The 20,383-nt window shown below is 36.2% G+C and overlaps 1 protein-coding gene across 1 annotated transcript in view; it reads right to left on the reverse strand.

Moving 5' to 3' along the window:
- The window catches only part of LOC145692064 (uncharacterized), a 156,740-nt gene that overhangs the window by 26,835 nt on the left and 109,522 nt on the right, over positions 1–20,383 (reverse strand). The window contains exons 6-7 of the mRNA XM_081767356.1: positions 16,687–16,882; positions 15,818–16,058 (exon numbers count right to left, since the gene is read on the reverse strand). Of these exons, the coding sequence (XP_081623482.1) occupies positions 15,818–16,058; positions 16,687–16,882 (437 nt within the window). The remainder of the gene's footprint in view (positions 1–15,817; positions 16,059–16,686; positions 16,883–20,383) is intronic.

Consider the following 20,383-nt stretch of genomic DNA (forward strand, 5'->3'; position numbering starts at 1 on the left):
TATGACAACTTGTACTTGTTAATGGTAACTAAGAGAATAAAACTCGTTGTGATATGAATGTGATGTGTCTGATTTCAAGATTATGCAATCACTATTTCCTGCAAATATACGTATAAATTACGGATGCGTGATAGTGGTGACTTATTTTAGTATTCGAACTGGGCTAATGTAACGGAAAATATAAGAAGAAAGAAAATATAAGAAAGAAAATATAAGGTTACATTACAGATGCTGTTTTCCGCACAGTATACCTTGAAATTTGTTAGAAGTTAAGTAAGCAGTCTCATAGATAACAGTCACCACGGATTATACTTTATTAAGAAATAAGAAAATTTATCGAAATTCTGAAATGAATATTCACAGAGGTGGAAGTATCAATAATGGAGTTGGTGATGTTGAAGTACCAGTATCTGACACATCAATAAATGTGGCTGACCTTATAAGACAGCTAGGTCAGCAGATAAATTCCATGACACAGCAGATGGATAGCAAATTTGAGCAATAACGCAGCAGATGGATACCAAATTTGAGCAAATAACACAGCAGATGGATATCAAAATGGATATCAAATTTGAACAAATAACCTACCAGATAAATACCAAACTGGAACGAACCGACAGTAGGATGGAGCAAATCTTTCACAGACTTACAATTGTACAAAGTTCTGTCGAAGTGGTACAAACGCACGTTAATGAACACACAAACCAGATGAGGGAATTACAAGAAGAATTACATTCTATCCAGGAAAAGATTAGTACTGCAAATGGTAATCTTGATCCGGTCGTCAACATAGACTATGTGGAACTGAAGGTAGATGAACCCAGACCATGTATAGAGGATAGTGATCCACCCGAAAGCTATTCTGAAAGGGATTATAGCGTTACTAGTATCAGGAAGAGAGAAGACCGCATCGGAGGAAGAATACATACGTAAAATCTAAACATCTAAGATATTCTAATAATAATAACCATTTTAAGTTTACCGAAATAAGATCTTTAACTAAATTCAGTGGTATATCGGAAGACATACCGGTAAGTACGTTCTTAGAAAAATTTCAAGAAAAATGCGATCTAATTGGCGTAGATAAGTGTAAGTTTCTTAAAATTTTGTCACATATTTTACTACCGCCTTGCTCGGCATGGTTCAAAGCGATCATTGGTAGTTTACGTAACTATTTAGATTTCAAAAACGCCCTGATTTCAAATTTTGAAAATGCTTTTATATTGGCAAACCGTGACGCTCAGATTCGGAGCAGGCGTTATGATCCTAACGTAGATAAAAGTCTTACTGATTTTGTGATTTCAGTCTATAATGAGTTGAAATTCATTAATCCATATCAGCAGGAATCACGCGTTATTGCATCGATACGAATATTATTACCTTTTAGGTTGCAGCAAATTAATCGGAAGTGCGGGAACATTCACACTTGCCCCGTACACTCTTGCTCCGTTTCAGGTATCTTCCAATAATTGCCTGCCATCTCCCGCCAGACCATTGTTTTCTTTTGCGTACCACTGATAAGAAATACGAACTCATACAGCTTTTCCAGGAAATATTTCCAATCCTGCACCTTCAGCTGAAACTACGTTATAAACTGTGACACTTACTACGAATCTTTTACTTCTTTCCTTTTGTAACAAACTTTCTACTCTGCTGCTCTTCACACTGCACGCACACGGCTCCCCTCCTTTTCCGTTCCTACATGTGTCATGCGGAACTAATTTTCAACATTCGTTTGTTTACCGACGTTACCACTTCTTCGTCAATAGCATTTTCACTCTTGCTCCAGCGTTCACTCTTGCCCTGGTTACCCATAATTTATATATGTCATTCTGCTCGCGGGGCCTCCAATGCTTGTGGTAACCCCGACCAAGTAGCTATGGTACCGTTAAAATGGCTCTGCTACTCTCTGATGTCAAGTATCCACAACAATATATTGCAATATCCATGGACTCCACAAGAGAGGGTATGGCCTTTCCGTGACAAGTAGGGCTTCTTTCACATTATCCGGAGATTTGCCGGATCCGTTTCCGGAAGTTTGCCGGATGAGAAGTGTACCCTTTCACATTATCCGGCGCTTTGCCGTGGATGAAAAATATGCGAGCAGGGTTGCTGTGCAACTGAAGAAACAAAACCTTGTGACTCTTGTCGTGTTGTGGTAGTTGCAATAAACAGATGCAAAAAGTGTCTTCTACTTGCCTTGTTAAGACAGACAAAGAAAAAAATCAGAGACACATATGAATTCACTTTAAAAAAAGAAAAAAGAGAGAAGTGCTATCTTGAAGGAGATTTTTCTATACTTTTTCCACAATTAATAGTCTTGAGCAAAATAGCGGCCAGGTTCTGGATATTTAAAATACGATCCCGATATTCACCTGTTGTGACTGAGAAAACCAGGATAAAGTCCTTTCAGGATAGTCGGTGGTTGAGATCTATCTCAGAATCCAGTGGCGAATCTAGAAGGTAAAAACTAAGGGGGGGGGGCTGCCAGATCCCAGACTATGAGAAATATGTCATGAGTTTACTATAAAGTTTCAAAAATATATAAATAATAGCTTAAATTATTTTCGTCACCCCAAAAATTGGGGAGCCTAGGGCCCTCGGCCCCGGGATAGATCCGCCACTGCCAGAATCCCAAGTCAACACAACCACTGAACCCAAGGCTGCTCTGTAGGCATTATTTATTATTATTATTATTATTATTATTATTATTATTATTATTATTATTATTATTATTATTATTATTATATTATTATTTCGGGTTTATTCTTTTATTTTAAGCGTTCCGACTATTGACTCAAGCCTCTTTAAAGTACTGTTCTAGTTAGGGATGGTATCGAGACGAGACGAGACGAGACTTTGTACAGTCTCGGTCTCGTCTCGGTTGATAAATAGCGGTCTCGGTCTCGGTCTCGTCTCGAGTAAAAAATCACCGTCTCGGTCTCGGTCTCGTCTCGGTCTACAGATGCTTGTCTCGATCTCGGTCTCGGTCTCGAGTACCAAGTCTCGGTCTCGTCTCGAAAGTCCCGAAATAAATGGTGTGAAATTAAAATAGTGAAAGTATTCTCGTACAGTCTGTCGTTTCCGCTTATTTTTTCCTTTCATTTTTGAGTTAGAATTATGGTATGGTGTATCTCTTCGTAGCTAATTTGTTAGTGCTAATGTTTTCCATGCGTGTATTCCACGTTCAATGATCAGTGGGTATATTACCCTAAAACCCTAATAGTAACCCATATTTCACTTTCAGCAACAGACTTTGTCTCAGATAGCTTCAATACTGCCTATACGACTTCCATTAAATTTTGGATCCATTTTTACCCTACTTTACCTAGTAAAAGTTTTATATATATATACAGGGGCGGATTCAGGATATGATCAAGGGAGGGGTTGAACCATATTTTGCCGTTTTATCCAGTGTAAAGCAGGATTGAAGCCCATTTTATCCCTGTATATCTGAGCGTCAAAGGGGGGCTATAGCCCCTATAGCCCCCCTTGGATCCGTCACTGTATATATATATATATATATATATATATATATATATATATATATATATATATATCGCAGATCCTAGGGGAGGGCTATAGGGGCTATAGTCCCCCTTAACGCTTAGGTATACACTGGATAAAATGGGCTTCAATCCTACTTTCTTTACACTGAATAAAGTGGTAAACCATGGTTTAGCTCCTCCCTTGATCATATACTGGATCCGTGGCTGTATATATATATATATATATATATATATATATATATATAGAGGATGGCTCATTTTAATCTTTCCACGAAGATATCTCGAAAACGATTGAACATTAATGAACCGAACAAAAATTCAAATAGAAAATGCCATGGGGCACACCGAACGATGTTGTCGCGGTGCCTCTCGGGGCCGACCTTCATGGGGTCCCAGGACCAAACTTTAAAATTTTAAATGGAAACATGGGGCGAGTAATACCTCGTTCCATAGATCTTTAAAAAGTAAAAAGCGTTGTGGCAAAAGATTTTTCATATCGGTCACCGTATTCAAGATGGCCGCCGAGACGTGGTGCCTGTATCTGATAAAACGTCCAGTACCACTAATATGAAAGCAGTTGGAGATAAACGAACAATCAAAAAGTGAAACAGGAAAGGCATGGGGCGCGTCTAGTAATGTTCTCGCAGTGCTCCCAGGGCTGCCTTTCAAGGGGGCCAGACTTAGAAATTTGAAACCGAAATATGGGTTAAGTCATACGTCTTTGAATAAATCTTGAAACACTAAACAGTGTTGTTGCAAAAGATTTTTCATATGGGTCATCGTTTTCAAAATGGCCGCCAAGACATGGTGCCTGTATCAGATAAAAGTCCAGTACCAGAGTTAGCGTGGGTCAGTGAAAACTTGACCCTCTGACCCACGACCCACCATGACCCACCATCCACCATGACCCACCATCCACCATGACCCACTCTGATCCACCACCCACCGTGACCCACTCTGACCCACAACCACCGTGACCCACTATCATCGTGACACACCACCCACTATGAACCACTATCATCCACTGTGATCTACTCTGACTTACCAAAATCCATCATCATCAACTCTGAACACGATCCACGGCCTCTTCTGTACTGACTAAAGAGTTTACACTTGCAATAAAACAAGAATGTGAAATTATCACTAATCAGAGTTTGAATTTTTAGTCAATCGCTCAAGCACCACTCTGTTACAATAACGGTGGATCTAATCTTTACAATATCAAATGGTAAATTGTTTGTCAGGGAGGAAATTGAAGCACTTCGAGATGGAGGGAAATTAGTGTGTGCCTAAAATATACTTGTACTAAGAGAGTATTCTTGCAATTGTTAATTTCTGAACGCATTCCAAAAGAAACTTCTATTCGCAGAAAAATACCAGTGTACAATATGGAAAAGGTTATGGTTTCTCAGTTCACAGTATTTTTCTCACAAAAGACTTGAAAGATAAGTTTTTCATAGTGTATAAAGGTGCTCGGGTACCCTCTGTGAGAGCATCTCCATAAAGTATACTCATAATTGTAATTTGTGTAATCATTAAAACACCACGTTAAATTTAAGTTACAAATATGCATAATTGCAATTATTATGAATATTTATTCCAAAGTAGTTTACCTAAAGCAAAGAAGAGACTTACTAAAAATTAGGTACAAAGTTGAATAACATAAGTAATTAGCCATTAGTAATACAAGTATACATTTTCCGTAACTCGTAATTTTCCACCTTAAAACAAATCTGAAATCGGATTTATTTCCTGTTGGTAACTTTTTCGTGGTAAATCATCTATAGCAAAGTGATGTCCATCCTTCAGCCAAGAAATAACTAGCTCGTGTACTTTGAGCTTGTCTAGCGGTGGACCATTAACATTCATGAACAACAAGTTAGACAATGTTTGAGCACTTAGTTTATTTCTAATTGCAGTCATCTGTAAATTCATAAGGGGAAATCCCCGTTCGCACTCTGTCGTGGAAATTGATAATACTTCTACCCGATTTCTGCAACTCCTCATCGACAATCTGCTTGTTAGACTTAAGTCTGATAACGAGTTTTCTTGGTCAGTTTTGAAATACTCAGCAAGAAGTATTATCTATCTATCACTATACAACATATTTTCCATATTGACCATATCAGTTGGCAATGTCAACTCATGGAGAACAGAAACTTCATCTACCACGCCTTCGATAGGGAATCTTGTGAATAAATTATCAATTAAAGCCTGATAAACTGATGATTTCTTATTTGTTTATAAATTTAATTTTTGTAATTACACATGAAAGTTTGATGCCATTACCAAGTTCCCTCCCCCGTCTAGAAATCGAAAGGGAACGAGGTTCCTGGAAAGTGTTCAGAGGTGAATGGAAATTTCCCTCCTTCTTCCCCTTCAATTACCACACTGATGTTTGCCATTTGCCAAATTACGATGAATTTCAATTAAATATCATAGTATAATTATTTCCTTGTTCCATTATCGATACTTTTCGGTGGAAAAGAGGGCGAAATTTGAAAGTTCCAAATCAAGGTAAGTAGACCAACATAAAGGGAAAAAAGTGTAAAATTTTCCATATAATTTATGCGTACAATCCAAACTTAAAATTTCCGTGTACGAGGGCTGCTATATATATTTCTGGCCTAATAATGAAAATACGAATATTTATCAACGAAAATGGTTTTATTGTTTTTCAAAATATTCTCCATCAAGATTTATACACTTTTGCATGCGCTCAAACCAATTTTCGAAGCACTTTTTCCACTCCGATTGAGACACCTCCAAAACATGGTTTTTGAATGCTTCAACAGCATTTTCTGGCGACGAAAATCGTTGACCACGCATTTTTTTCTTGATGTGTGGGAATAAAAAGAAGTCATTGGGTGCCAAGTCAGGGCTGTACGGCGGATGACCCATCACTTCGACGTTTTGGCCGGTCAAAAATGCGCTGGTTTGAGCCGATGTGTGAGAGCTCGCATTGTCATGGTGCACAATGATTCGTCTTCTCTTGTTCATTTTTCGAATTTCTCCGAAGACTTCAGGCAAACAAATGGTGGTGTACCACTCAGAATTGACCGTCCTACGTTGCTCAAGCGGAACAGTCGCCACATGACCAGTTATGCCGAAGAAACAGGCGACCATTTGCTTCGAAGTGCTTCTTCCACGAACAACTTTCGTTGGATTTGGCTCGTCTTGGAAGACCCACACGGTCGATTGCTGTTTTGTTTCGGGCTCATACGCATAGATCCATGATTCGTCACCTGTGACGATCTTATAAACGTCTTTTGAAGCACCGCGATCGTATTTTTTCAGCATTTCTTTACACCAATCCACACGAGCTTTCTTTTGAGCGATTGTCAAATTGTGCGGGATCCAACGAGAACAAACCTTTTTTACGGCCAGGTGTTCATGCAATATCGAATGTATGCTGGTGGAAGAAATGCCTAGGCATGCCTCTATCTCACGGTAAGTCACATGACGGTCTTGCATTATCAGTTCACGTACGGCATCGATGTTTTCTGGCACAACGGCTGTTTTTGGACGACCTTCACGGAATTCGTCTTTGAGCGAGCGTCGGCCACGATTGAATTCGTTGTACCAGTTTTTCACAGTGCTATAGGATGGTGCTTCGTCGCCATACAAAGATTTAAGTTCATCGATGCACTCTTGTCGTGATAATCCACGTCGAAAGTTGTGAAAAATGATCGCACGAAAATGTTCACGAGTTAATTCCATTTTTTTGCCAAGTTGATTTCTTCAAGTACCTGTAAAAGAAAAAAAAATTGTCGTAAGTCAAAAAGTTCTGAGTACATTTATGCTACAAAATGTCAAACTTTCCAATGGAAATGTCAGATTGCACCTGGCAACACTTAGTGTTGCCTAGGCCAGAAATATATATAGCAACCCTCGTAATTAAACTTACAGTACAAATTTTATGCCTATTTTTCTCACAACTTTATGGGTTGATTGTTCTGTGCTGTAAGCGCTCCATATAATAAACATAAGCTTCAGCAATTATTATAGTTGAAAGCAATGGATATATGAAGCCAAGCACTGTATTTTTTGTTTCTGATTTTTTTCTTAAATAACATCGATCGTTTTCGATCATTTTTACAAACCAACTACCAATTTTTACTACTACCAATTTTGCATATATAGAAAGTGCCCCCCTTAAAGGAGAATTTTAAAAATGCTAGGACACATTCTGTTTATTTTCAACAAAGAGTTAATACACTGAATTTCAGCTCCTTAAGTTTAACGGCGTGTGAGATACTAATTTATTTTTCGCAAAAATTCGGATCCTCACTACATCCTTAGGATATTATGCATTATAATAAAAGCAATATAACATCCCAGTTTGGATTAAGGCCTAACTATATACGAAAAGTAATTTCATTTGACTTTGCAATTTGACCGTGCTGATATATTCACATAGTTACATTCAATTTTTATATAATAATTTATATATTATAGTGATTCAAAAATGTATTTTTTCCAGTAGTTAGCTCCTCTAAAAACTCACAGGTCTCGAAAGCCAAGTAGTAGTATAAGTCCTATGCTAGTATTATAATTACAAATATCAATATCCAAAAGTGCCTGAAGTTCTTTTTTTCACTTGGTTAAATATACTCACTTCAGGTAAGTAGACAGAAACAAATGGAAAAGGAAGAAAAATGAAGGTCTTGAAAGTAAAACGAAGACAAATTTACCAGTCTTCAGAAGATACTGTCTACAATGCAGTGAGCAGAGTGGGTTTGTAGATCATAATGAGTCGGTGGGTCGCAGTTGGTCACGGTAGGTGTTGGGTCGCAGTGGGTCACGGTGGGTGGTGGGTCACAGTGGGTCACCTGCTGTTGACCCACGACCCACTGACCCACTCGGAAAACTAGACCCACTTGACCCACTGACCCACTCCATCTCTGTCCAGTACCACTAGACCCCTAATATGAAAATAGTTGGAGATAAATGAACAGAATAAAACTCGTATACGAAAGCACAAAGTGTATTTATCATTCCACAGCTCAAGTTAAATGCAACGGAGAAAAAGGTTATTAAAGTATAATTGACATGATGCAAAAGAGGAAATGATAGAAAATTATCTTTCCGATCTCTGTCCGTAAGTAGGTGAAGCGGATATGTAAATATTGTTCTAAAATTGTATTGTTCGACAAATTTTTTTCGCATTTCAGTTGATTCATTTTTGCATCAAACCTTTGCCTGGAATCAAAATAGAAAATACCATTTAACAAGAATTTTACATACTTTATCCCATTACAGACATATTTATCTCTTATAAAAACATATTTCAAATAACTTTGTTTCGTAGATACAATTTGCAAAAACTAAGGCTCTCATCTGCAATTCTACCGATCCTTTCCGCTTCACTCACTTACAGAGTGAGGTTGGAACAATAATTTTCTAGGAGTTAGATTTCTTCCTTTCCATTATAGTACTTTCACTCTAATCATTTTTCTGACTGTTGCAACATTCCCGAGATATAGAATGATAAATACCCTCTGTGATTTCCTATTCGAATATTTGTTCTGGTGTTTTCATATTAGTGATACTGGACGTTTTATCTGATGCAGGCACCATGTCTTGGTCATTTTGAAAACGGTGACCCATATGAACAATCTTTTGTAACAGCACTCTTTAGTTTTTAAAGATATTTCGGACGAGGTATCACTCACCCCATGTTTCCATTTACAATTTTGAAGTTGCGCCCTTGGCCCCCATGAAGGGTGGCCCTGGGAGCCTCCGCGACAATATCAATCGATGTGCCACATGACATTTTCTATTTGAGTTGTTGTTCGGTTCATTTATGTTCAACCGTTTTCGTATTAGTGGTACTGCATGTTTTACTGTATCTGGTAGAGGCAACATGTCTTGGCGGCCATTTTAAATACAGTGCCCGATATGAGAGATCTTTTGCCAGGACGCTTTTTAGTTTTTAAAGATATATCGAACGAGGTACCACTCACCCCTTGTTTCCATTGAAAACTAAAGTTGGGCCCCGGGAACCCATGCAGGGCGGCTCTGGGTGGAACCACGACCATATATATATATATATATATATATATATATATATATATATATATATATATATATATATATATATATATAGAGAGAGAGAGAGAGAGAGAGAGAGAGAGAGAGAATTCTATTTGCATCAGCAATGGATTTTGTTTCGGGAGAGGCTTGGGGAACGAGTAAGAAACATTTGCGTTGTACGTGCAATGCAAAAAAATTATCACAAATTTATTTCGGGAGGGGTTTGAGCCTGATAACCACCCCCTAAATGCGCCACTATACAATAGTCAACCGTTCTCATATTACCTAGCACAGCAACGAAACAAATTTTGAGTGAAGGCAATTTTAGTATATATCAATATTCGAGACGAGACCGAGACTTTCGAGACTGACCTAAGTCTCGTCTCGGTCTCGTCTCGATTTATAGAGGTCTGTCTCGGTCTCGGTCTCGTCTCGGTATTTAGAAGTCCGTCTCGGTCTCGGTCTCGTCTCGGTATATAAAAGTCCGTCTCGGTCTCGGTCTCGGTACCATCCCTAGTTCTAGTCCTTGTATTCAAAGGACTATTTAAGAAATTATAACCATAGAAGTGTTAAAGATAATTATAAAATATATAAAGTACGGTATATTTATGAAATATCACATCATGAATTCTCTCTTGCTTTGCAAAAGTACATAAAGGTATTACAGTGTTGGGAAGTAACGTTACGCAAGTAACGTTTCCTAGTAACGCGTTACATTTTTTCCAAAGTAACTGTAACGGTAACGCGTTACAAATTTTTGAGTAACGTATCTAGTTTTGCTTTACTTTTTTCGCGTTACATTTCGGATGAGTAACTAAAATATATGTATATTTTTTTTTCGAAACAAATGTTTCTTTCCTGTAAGTGAATTTCTCAGAATGAAACAATCGAGCATGAACTACGTATGTCAGTGACCGACAGTCACAGACACACAGAGAAACAGATAAGTTCGTAGTACCACTTGCTGTTTTTTGAAGATGAGGACAGCTTTAGGGAAATCACGTGTACTGATTGCAAGCACCTGGAAGATTTTGTCGCAGATTTTGACAGCTCCAAATCAATACATTCAGTGAGTGAACTACGAGTGCAATGATACCACTAGTCTATTTTCTTTGATTGGTGTTGTTTTTATAAAGATGGAGAACGAAAATATTTTACCGTTCGAACATTTGAAAGAATACTTTTTTCTTAAGAGCTGAGGATAATGGTGGACAGAATTTAAAAGTAAAGTGTCTGAAGTGCCCCGGAGGAAAATATTTATCAACAACTAGGGTGCCATAATTAACGATTTACAGTAAGGTATTAATATGAATAAATTGTGTTCTGATGAGCAGGCCTACTTTATTACTAGAAATTAGTTTGCTGATGGTATGTAATATTGGAGTTCTTTCAGATCAGTTTGCTTATCCTAGTGTCCCGTTAATTATAGAGTAGTGTAATGTTTCTCTATATACTTTATTTTTAATTTTACATAACATTGTAGTTATTATTATATAATTAGTTTAACAGAATAATAATAAGCAACCATTTTTCCTAACGTATAGGGATGAGCACGAGTCAAGCTAAAACTCGACTCGCCTCGAATTCGAGTCGAGTTTCGAGTCAAGTCAAGAGTAATATCCTCGAGTCGAGTTCCGAGCCGATTCAATTTTTCGCGTCGAGTTTCGAGTCCAGTCGAGTTTGATAAATGGCTCGTTCGTTTTAACTCGTCTTGAAATCATGGCCTGATTACAGTGGAAAACGAAAGCCATGAGAAATGTAAGCTAAACAGTAATATGGAATACTTTTAGTGTCACTCACGAGAGAGGACACGGCTCACATCTCGTCTCGTCTCGATAGCGAGACCACAAGAGATTTTTTATAACAAGCTCAGCTTGGCTCGGCTCAACTGAGAAGATGGCTCGAGCAGGCTCACTTAGCGTGAACCATCGGCTCGAGCTGGCGTGGTAGGGATGAGTCATTTGCTCGGTTCGGCTCAACTGAGCCGAGGGCTCTAGCCGAGCTGTTGGGTCGGTTCACTTCTCGGTTCGGGTCGATAGTGAATGAGCTGTGGGCTGAGCTGCTCGAGTCGTTGACAATTCTAAACCCGGGCCAAGCAGTTTTGAAGATATTTGGCCAGTGCCCTCTAAATTTTAACAGTGTTTGGCTCGAGCCCGAATACTCAACTTAGACCCTCAACCCAAATTCAGAAGCTCGTGAACAATGTCCTTGACTACTAGACTTCACGACTACTGAGGCTGGCAATCAACTAGTTTTTTAGTATTCAAGTAGAAACCGCCTATCTTTCTTTTTATATACTGTGTTGTTATAATAATAATAATAATAATAATAATAATAATAATAATAATAATAATAATAATAAATATACGTTGTAGTAATAGTAGTGTCATTGATAATACTTATACTGTCTATGTAATATACTTAAAGAATGTACTCGAAACTCGACCCCAATTCGAGTCGAGTTGGAGGAAATTTTTCGAGTCGAGTTCTCGGGTAGAGCTCAAAGATGTCTGTTTCTAGTCGAACCGAGTGTCAAAGAAAATTCGCTCGAACTTGCTCGTGTCCATCCCTACGAGTAATGCAGTATGGCATTTTATCAATGTTACATTATATGAAAATGTTCATATATCAAGTAAAAATTTGTCCTTGCATTTACATGAAGCGATTCAGAACGTGCAATAATAATAATAATAATAATAATAATAATAATAATAATAATAATAATAATAATAATAATAATAATAATAATAATAATAATAATAATAATAATAATGATAATAGCGGTAGTAATAGTAGTACGGAAAATTGAAGTCATATTTTTTCACTTTTTTAAAGTTTCGGACCTAAAAGTAACGCGTTAGTAACGCGTTACTTTTGAAGTAAAGTAACAGTTACTTTTTGGGGGCAAGTAACGCGTTACTAACGCGTTACATTTTAAGAGAAAGTAAAGTAACTTGTAACGCGTTACATTTTTACAAGTAACTTACCCAACACTGAGGTATTATTACTAAATATATAATATTGCTGAAATATTTGATAGTGTATATTTCAATTTTGGGGCACCAGTGCTACCCGGACATTGATTTCATAATCTTCTATTACATAGAAAAATAGAATTTATATTGATTTGGACTCTTTAATCAACGGCCTATGGATTCGACACTTCCGTAGTATCGGTCGTTTTCGATTATTTTTACATGTGATTTTTCCCGTATATTGTATGTAAAAGGTTTGGTTAAAATTACTCCAGGTGTACTGGGCTAGATCATAACCAGATACACAAACACGCTCCACACACACACACATACATATACGTAAAACATACGCATCCATATTATTGCAGCCACTCTCTACTCATTCCTGGCAACACTTGCTTCCTCCCCCAACACCCATCCGGCAGTTTGCCGCGTATATGTGAAGAGCTTCATTGCTTGTAATGTCCCGCTTGGCTATACACGGCAATCTGCCGCGCCGGATTCTAGCAGGGAGATCCGGCTGTTTTTCCTCGGCGGATAAATGTCCGGCGACCGCCACACATATGTGAAAAGCTCCACTGCCTGCAATGTCTTTCTACCTTGTCCGGCAATTCGCCGGAAATGGATCCGGAAAATCGCCGGATAATATGAAAAGGCGGTAAGTGAATAGTTCGTATTAAGTTTCCGTTTACGTTTACAACTTCTGTTGTAAAAATAGATATTATGTTCAGGGACTATGCTGCACACCCCAGCACCTCTAACACTCCCCCAAATTTCCATACACACACCCCCAGCCGTGAAAATAGTGGTTTCTTTGAGTTTGTGTAAAAATATATATCATTATTCTGGTTGCACACCCTCTTTTAATTTGAACACTCAACTAAGTAAAAGTTCCTGGAGTTCTTACTGATTATGTCATGTGATACTATCAAATAAATCAGCCTCAGTGCGACTTTTTCGCATATCATTTCTCTTAATATAGTTATAGACCCTATTAAAAATACAAAACCAGAGGACAAACTTAGCTCTCTCCTCCAAAATATCCTGTGGATTTTCTTTTCATCAAGTCAGGAAAACCGAATGCATACTAGTGTGTACTGAATAGGTGGCTTATGAAGGTTTGTCTTCTAATTTGAATAATCCAATGGAAAATATGTCATCCATCTTCCATTAGTTTCTTAAGGTTTGTGATCGTTTCATCACCATTTCATTTTGTCTGCAGTCGATAACGATTTCAAGCTGATTATACTCTTCATAAGATATTCTCACTAGTGTAAATTAGGGCTTCCTGACTTGAATTCTTTTCAAAAAGATACAGCTGTTAAGAAATCTTTGAACCAACGAATTCATATCAATGCATATTTCATTATGTCTGACAAATATAAATTGATAGACACAGACTTCACCATTGTATTTCTCGTAAAATTCTAGCCCAATTTAATATATTACATGACTCCCTTCCTATTTAAAAAAGTCGAACAAGATACAAGATGGCCGACTTCAAGATGGCGGCTATGATAAACATATCCTCAAATAGATGTCTACTTTCTCTCGGTGTCGGTTAGTGTTTTTGTTTTTCAGCCCTTTACCCATTTTACAAACAAAATTAAATTTTCAAACTTGAAACACATTCTTATGGCTCATTCTGATCAGATTTCTAGCCACTGCGGCCGTCTTTATGGACAGAAGTACTTTAAATTTTGCTTACTCTCGTTTTTTGATATTCCACACTTCTCTGCCAAGTTTGATCAAGAAACTAGATTTCGACATCGATAGGTTTACTTGTAAGAGAAGAAAATTATGAAATGCTGGAACAGAACATTCTTGAAAAATTGCGAGGCACAAGGGTGAAATATGTATTTTAAAATTCATTCACTATCTGAATTTCCATTTGAGTTACTTCTCTGAACAATAATTTAAGGAATGATAAAAAGAATGGATTAAAAGACTGCGATCTTTGCCAAGAATTTTAGGGATGATCCAAAAAATGCATCAAAAGATTGCGATCTTGGCCAATAATTAATTTTTGGATCAGGGGCCACAAAATTTTTGAACGGTCCCTAAATCGAGTTTTCATGTTTTCTACGGAATAAACACATCATACTGATTTAAATGATAGTTTGGGTTTGGATACACTACATGAAGTTCTCTAGATACAAGGCGAAGACCCTACACGAAAATTGTTGATTGAAATAGTGAAATATATTAAACCTTTTGATTCAAATATTATCTGCTATAAGCAATGAACAGGCAGAACATTTTTCAGATCATTTTTCACCAGAACATTTTGCAAATGGAAAAACGTTATAAAGGGTAATGGGTATAACCACTAGATCAGCAGGGAGAGCGAAATATATATAAAACAAAAAATCACTATGCTACACGAATGAAAAGGATCGTTCAAGATGGTGGTGCATTGCAATATTGCACTTTATTTATTTATTTAGTTTGTTGTATGTGTGAAATGAACACGTTTTTGATTGCAATGATTGCGTTTTTGATTGATCAGACTTTACTCGCCAAATGTAAAAAAAAAGTATATATATATATATATATATATATATATATATATATATATATATATATATATATATATATATATATATATATATATAGGTTCTACAGACTTTAGCGCAAGTTACCTGGGGTCTCGCACCACCTAAAACCAGCCCTGATGATGGGGAAACGTACTTAAAATCGTGGTTTTTAAGATGTGTACTTTCTTGGAAAGGAGTGATGGTACATGACGCTACCGCACGAGGCTCAAATTGCCTTCTGCTGGTCCTCGGCCTAAGTCCAGCTCGGGCATTACGTATATGTCTGTTAAAGAACTTCCGTAGTTAATGGTCGGTTCTCGAGGGTGTGGAAAACATATTCGGGCTCGCTCCCTAAAAGAAAAGATTATTTGCTTGACATATGACAATAAAATTGTGAAGATCACGTATGCAGAAAATTTTGTTATAAAAAATATGTGCCATGTAAGTGAAAGAGTATTTGTTTGAAGTAACGTTGTTGCAATTCCACATAACAATACCAACCAATGTTGTACTGGTACACATCTTAAAGCAGATTTTTTAACGATTTACTTGTCATGTATTTGGCGTGCCTTATCTTTTTCTTATTACCTCATATTCGTTTTTTAAAATACACTAAACTGACAAGAAGCTGAAATTTTCATAGCTATATAAGCCCAGAAGAGAAAAAGTTAATTCTTAAGCATGTTTATATATTGTTTGTGACTATTGCATTATCATTTGAAAATTCTGAAAATACTTGATTCTACATATAGTGTCTCACCTTGTTTTGTAAATAGTTTTTCCATCTATGGGTTTGTCAGGGGGTTCATACTCCTTCTGAAGGGCCCATGGTGGGGTTTCTGGAAGTGAAGCAGGCCATTCGATGAAGTCATTCTTGTGTGTGGTTTCACCTCTAAATCTGATGGTTGGTCTCCTGTATCGCACTTCTGGTTTGAAAGATTGAGCGGGATCAAATTTTTCTCTATCAGGTTCTCGATAATCAGTCCCCATGGTAGTTTCGGCTAGAAACATTAGATTAAAATTAGTAAATGCCAACTGTTATTCCATATACTAAAATAATAACGATTTGCGACATTAATATACGATATAAGTACCTTTCTATGGAATGATGTGAAGAATTCAAATTTAAGTTAGAGCTTTACTAGAAAATCATTAAATATGAAAGAACATTGGTTTAAATGTTGATATAGAAACTCAATTTTAAGGTTAAGGGAAAAAAACTCGAATTGCAGAAGAGAATAATGACGATTTACTTTATTATTATTATTATTATTATTATTATTATTATTATTATGTATTCGTGGGATCCCCCTCATTTTAGTGTCTTATCAGCAAGTCTGAGTTTTTGGAAAGTCTTTGGACTGGTTTCATTTTTTTATAACACCTATTAAGACTCGACATGGCATCGCTACAGTTATCATTAGGATACTTATTAAAAATATTTAGTTACCCCCTGAATAGTTATGTGTAACTTATGTAAGTCTTTCACAGCGTAAGGGTGCAATTAAAAGTATTCCAATATTAATCAAACTAAATATCAATCTTGTGGAAAACTTGAACTTCTATCCCTTATTACATGTATAAATTTGATATAAGTTAAACATATTTTTTATTAATAAAATAAAATACCTATCATCCGCGCATTGCTGGTCTGCAAATTGTCATCAGGATGGAAAGGCGGAAGCTTGTGGATTGGCTTTTTGGTGTAGTCGGCCTTCTGGGTGGTCGTAGTTTCCATAGGCCCATCTCCCAGATGTTTTGTTTCAGGTTGGATAATTGGTTGACGTACTTCAGCCACTTGCCATGGAGGGTGCATGTAGCCATCCTGGAAAGCAGAAAAACAATACTTAACGTTAAATATCAACGACAGGTTGTCTTGCTAATTTTGTTTATATATTAACTAGGAAATAGTTATAACAGATGATATACTAAATTGTATACACCTTCTCACTGTAGGATTTTGAATGAATTCTTTTCAATCATTTTAAAAGATCTTTACCAGTTTTGGGAATCATAGGTTCATTATTTTCTTGTTTCATCTTCTAGCATGATAATTCTAAGAAAAGTATGCAACGGAAATTGACACAAAAAACTTCTGACAACGATACAAATATTGTCACCGTTGTCACTTCGCTACGCCTGAAAGTTTCCTGTTATCTCATTAAAATAATTCAGACGTAGTGCCAGCGAATAATACAAGAACTATCCTTTTCTTCATTTATTTATTTATTTTTATTGTTTATTTATTGAACAAATTCCCAGATACAGCATTCCCAGATTTATTGCTCCTCTATATATTATAAAAGATGAAAGTATTATTTAATTATAAATAAGCTAAATAAATAAAATTAAATGTTTCTTGGGAGACTTGGGCAGTTTGATGGTGTTTATTATAATTACATTCATGTGGTTAAATAATAATAATAATAATAATAATAATAATAATAATAATAATAATAATAATAATAATAATAATAATAATAATAATAATAATAATAATAATAATAATACAGATTCTACAACATATAGGGCTATGAAACAGCCCTAATATTATATACTATAGGATTCGATCAACTTTATTATGCCTTCCTTCAGTACCTCCATTCCCCATGACTCGTTTGAACTAATCTGAACTGAACCAAGTCAATTGACATCAGTGAGTGAAAAGACAGATCTATAGAGTAGAGGTGATAGCACTTAAATATTCCAAAACTGCTTTCAGAATATAAGAAAGGACTCATTAAATTTATTCTTATCGTATACAGGAAGTTAAGTAATACTTAAAAGCCCCAAAATGATTTCTAATTGACATAATTTTATCATGCTCACAACTATAGATGCTGATTCTGGTCTACTACCTCTTTTTATTAAGTAAGATTGCACATTGGGTTGTTGGAGAAAAGTTAATTAAGACATTAGCGTAATGTGAGAGCATAATGTGAGGTACACTACTTTCAGAGATTTCAAATTATGCTATACAGAAGAAAAACAGTAATGGATAGTGAGAAGCACTCTCTTGAAATAGATTCAGTATCAAGAATATGTTCCGTTTCTATCCTATCTGTATACTAATACCGAAAGTGACAGGAATCTATTACTATTTCCGGTTTCAATATTGGTTTGTTAGATTGGAGCTTAGCCTCCCTTTCATCAGCGAGGATGTATGAGACGTCGACCCATAGTTTAACGTGGGACCCAAAAAAGGAATTGAAGTCGGTTCTCACGCGTCAAAGATGCGTTCCCTAACCATATAGCCACAAGGAAGGTCTGGTTTCAGTTTTGATATCCATATAGCAAAAATGTTAAAAGATAATGATTTAACGATTTTAAGATATGGATTCTGTGTCCCAATAATAAGTATAATTTTCTCTCTTAATCTTCTATTGAAACTAGAAGTGATGGAAATCAACCATTTCTGATTTAAACGTTGATCAATAGAGCAAAAACCGTAATTGGTATCAAAAAACTATTTTATGATATGGATACAGTGTCTAATGAATATTTTCTATCTCAGGTCTTACCTCTGTAGATACTAAAACCGAAAGTAACAGAAATTTACTAAAACTTCCGGATTCGATATTTATTTCCATAGAGGACAAACGGTAAAAGGAAGTGATTTTTTAATATGGATTCAGGATCACAAAAGCAGATTTCGTCCTAGCTCTTATTCTTCTATTGAAACAGAAACGTAAAAACTATAATCTTCCCATTTCGATATTGATATTTATAGAGCAACTAGTAAGTTTCCCTATAGTGGAAGAATCTTCTTTATTGCTTTTAGCAAATCTTTATTGTAAATGCACGTTGCACTTTCATCCTTTAAAAGGTTTGTTAGGTCCAAGACCGAAATTTGTGATCAGTGACTCTAGAACCAAAAATCCCCTTGGCCATTTGAAATGTTGGTAGACTGTAACACGCTTAACATGCGTATGAAATATTATGGAGTACAGGTCTTTGGTTCTTGAGTTATTTGCTATCAAACTTAGGGTTTGGACTTTTAAAAAAGTTTGTTGACAAACAATTTGAAAATGAAAGATCTGCATGCTATAATATTAAACTGCGTACTAAGCTCTTGAAGGTCTACCACTATACCAAAATTGACCAAGATCAGATAAGTTCTACTCACCACGTCTATTATTTTTTTTAAAATTATATACACGTAGTTGTTGCAAAAATGTGACAACATTCAATTGCAACTTTGATTACCAATAACTCGAGAACTAAAGGACCCCACTTGACCATATCTGAGATGGTGGTAGATTTTGATGAGCTAGATGGGCATATGAATTATTGTATTGTGCAAGTTTTTGGTTCTGGATTTATTGGCCATTAGCTTTAATATTTTAACTTAATAAAGAGTAAGTTCAAACCCCAACTTTGATCGCCCATGACTCGAAAACCAACGATTTGCATACCATAATTATAATATTTCATTTGCATGTCTACCACCATGCCAAATTTTGTCAAAATGAGTCCTATCAATTACATTTTAATGAAATTTCTTAATCTCACTGAGTCCAAATTTCATTTTGATGGCCAATAACTTGGGAACCAAAGATCTACAAACCATATTTCGCATTAAACTAGCAAGCGTACCGCAATCGTCAAGGTTTACTACATACCAAGTTAGGTCAATATCGTATGAGTTTTGTCGATAGTAATTTATTGAAATTTCTTGATTTCACTAAGTTGAAATCCGAATTTGGTGGTTAATAACATAAGAACCAACTTCGATCCCCAGTAACTGGAAAATCTAGGATCTGCACATCATAATATTTCATAATGTGCTCGAATGTGTCCAAAACTCATCAACGTCTACCACCATATCAAGTTTGTGATTTAGTGAAATTTCTTAATTTTACTAAGTTCAAACCCAAAATTGACGGTCAATAACTCGAGAACTAAGGTCCGCATACCGTAATATTTCATATAATATCGAGCTCGTCAAGGTCTATCATCATGCCAAGTTTGTTCAAGATCGGATTAGAATCGTCGATAGCATGCTATATAAAATATTTTTCCCCAAATCCCAAATTTGATGCCCAATAACTCAGGAACCAACGAACTCCACACCATATTTCAAATGTGAAGGAAGCTCGTGAAGTTCCATCAGCATCCCAATTTTGAACATCGGATGAGTTTCATCTATTGCGTACGACAGATACTGTTCTTATAATTGATTGTTTAAATAAAAATCAATTGAAAGGCGAAAAGTGTAAAAGAGAACAAGAAACTACTCTTGATAAGGATTCATATCTCAAATTAGGATTACCATCCGTTTCGATTTTGCAGAAAATGTCCTGCGTCCCGACGTACCTTTATCGAG

Source organism: Thermobia domestica, chromosome 1 (assembly GCF_964235325.1).
Source record: "Thermobia domestica chromosome 1, izTheDome1.hap1.1, whole genome shotgun sequence".
In the NCBI taxonomy this organism is placed as follows: domain Eukaryota; kingdom Metazoa; phylum Arthropoda; class Insecta; order Zygentoma; family Lepismatidae; genus Thermobia; species Thermobia domestica.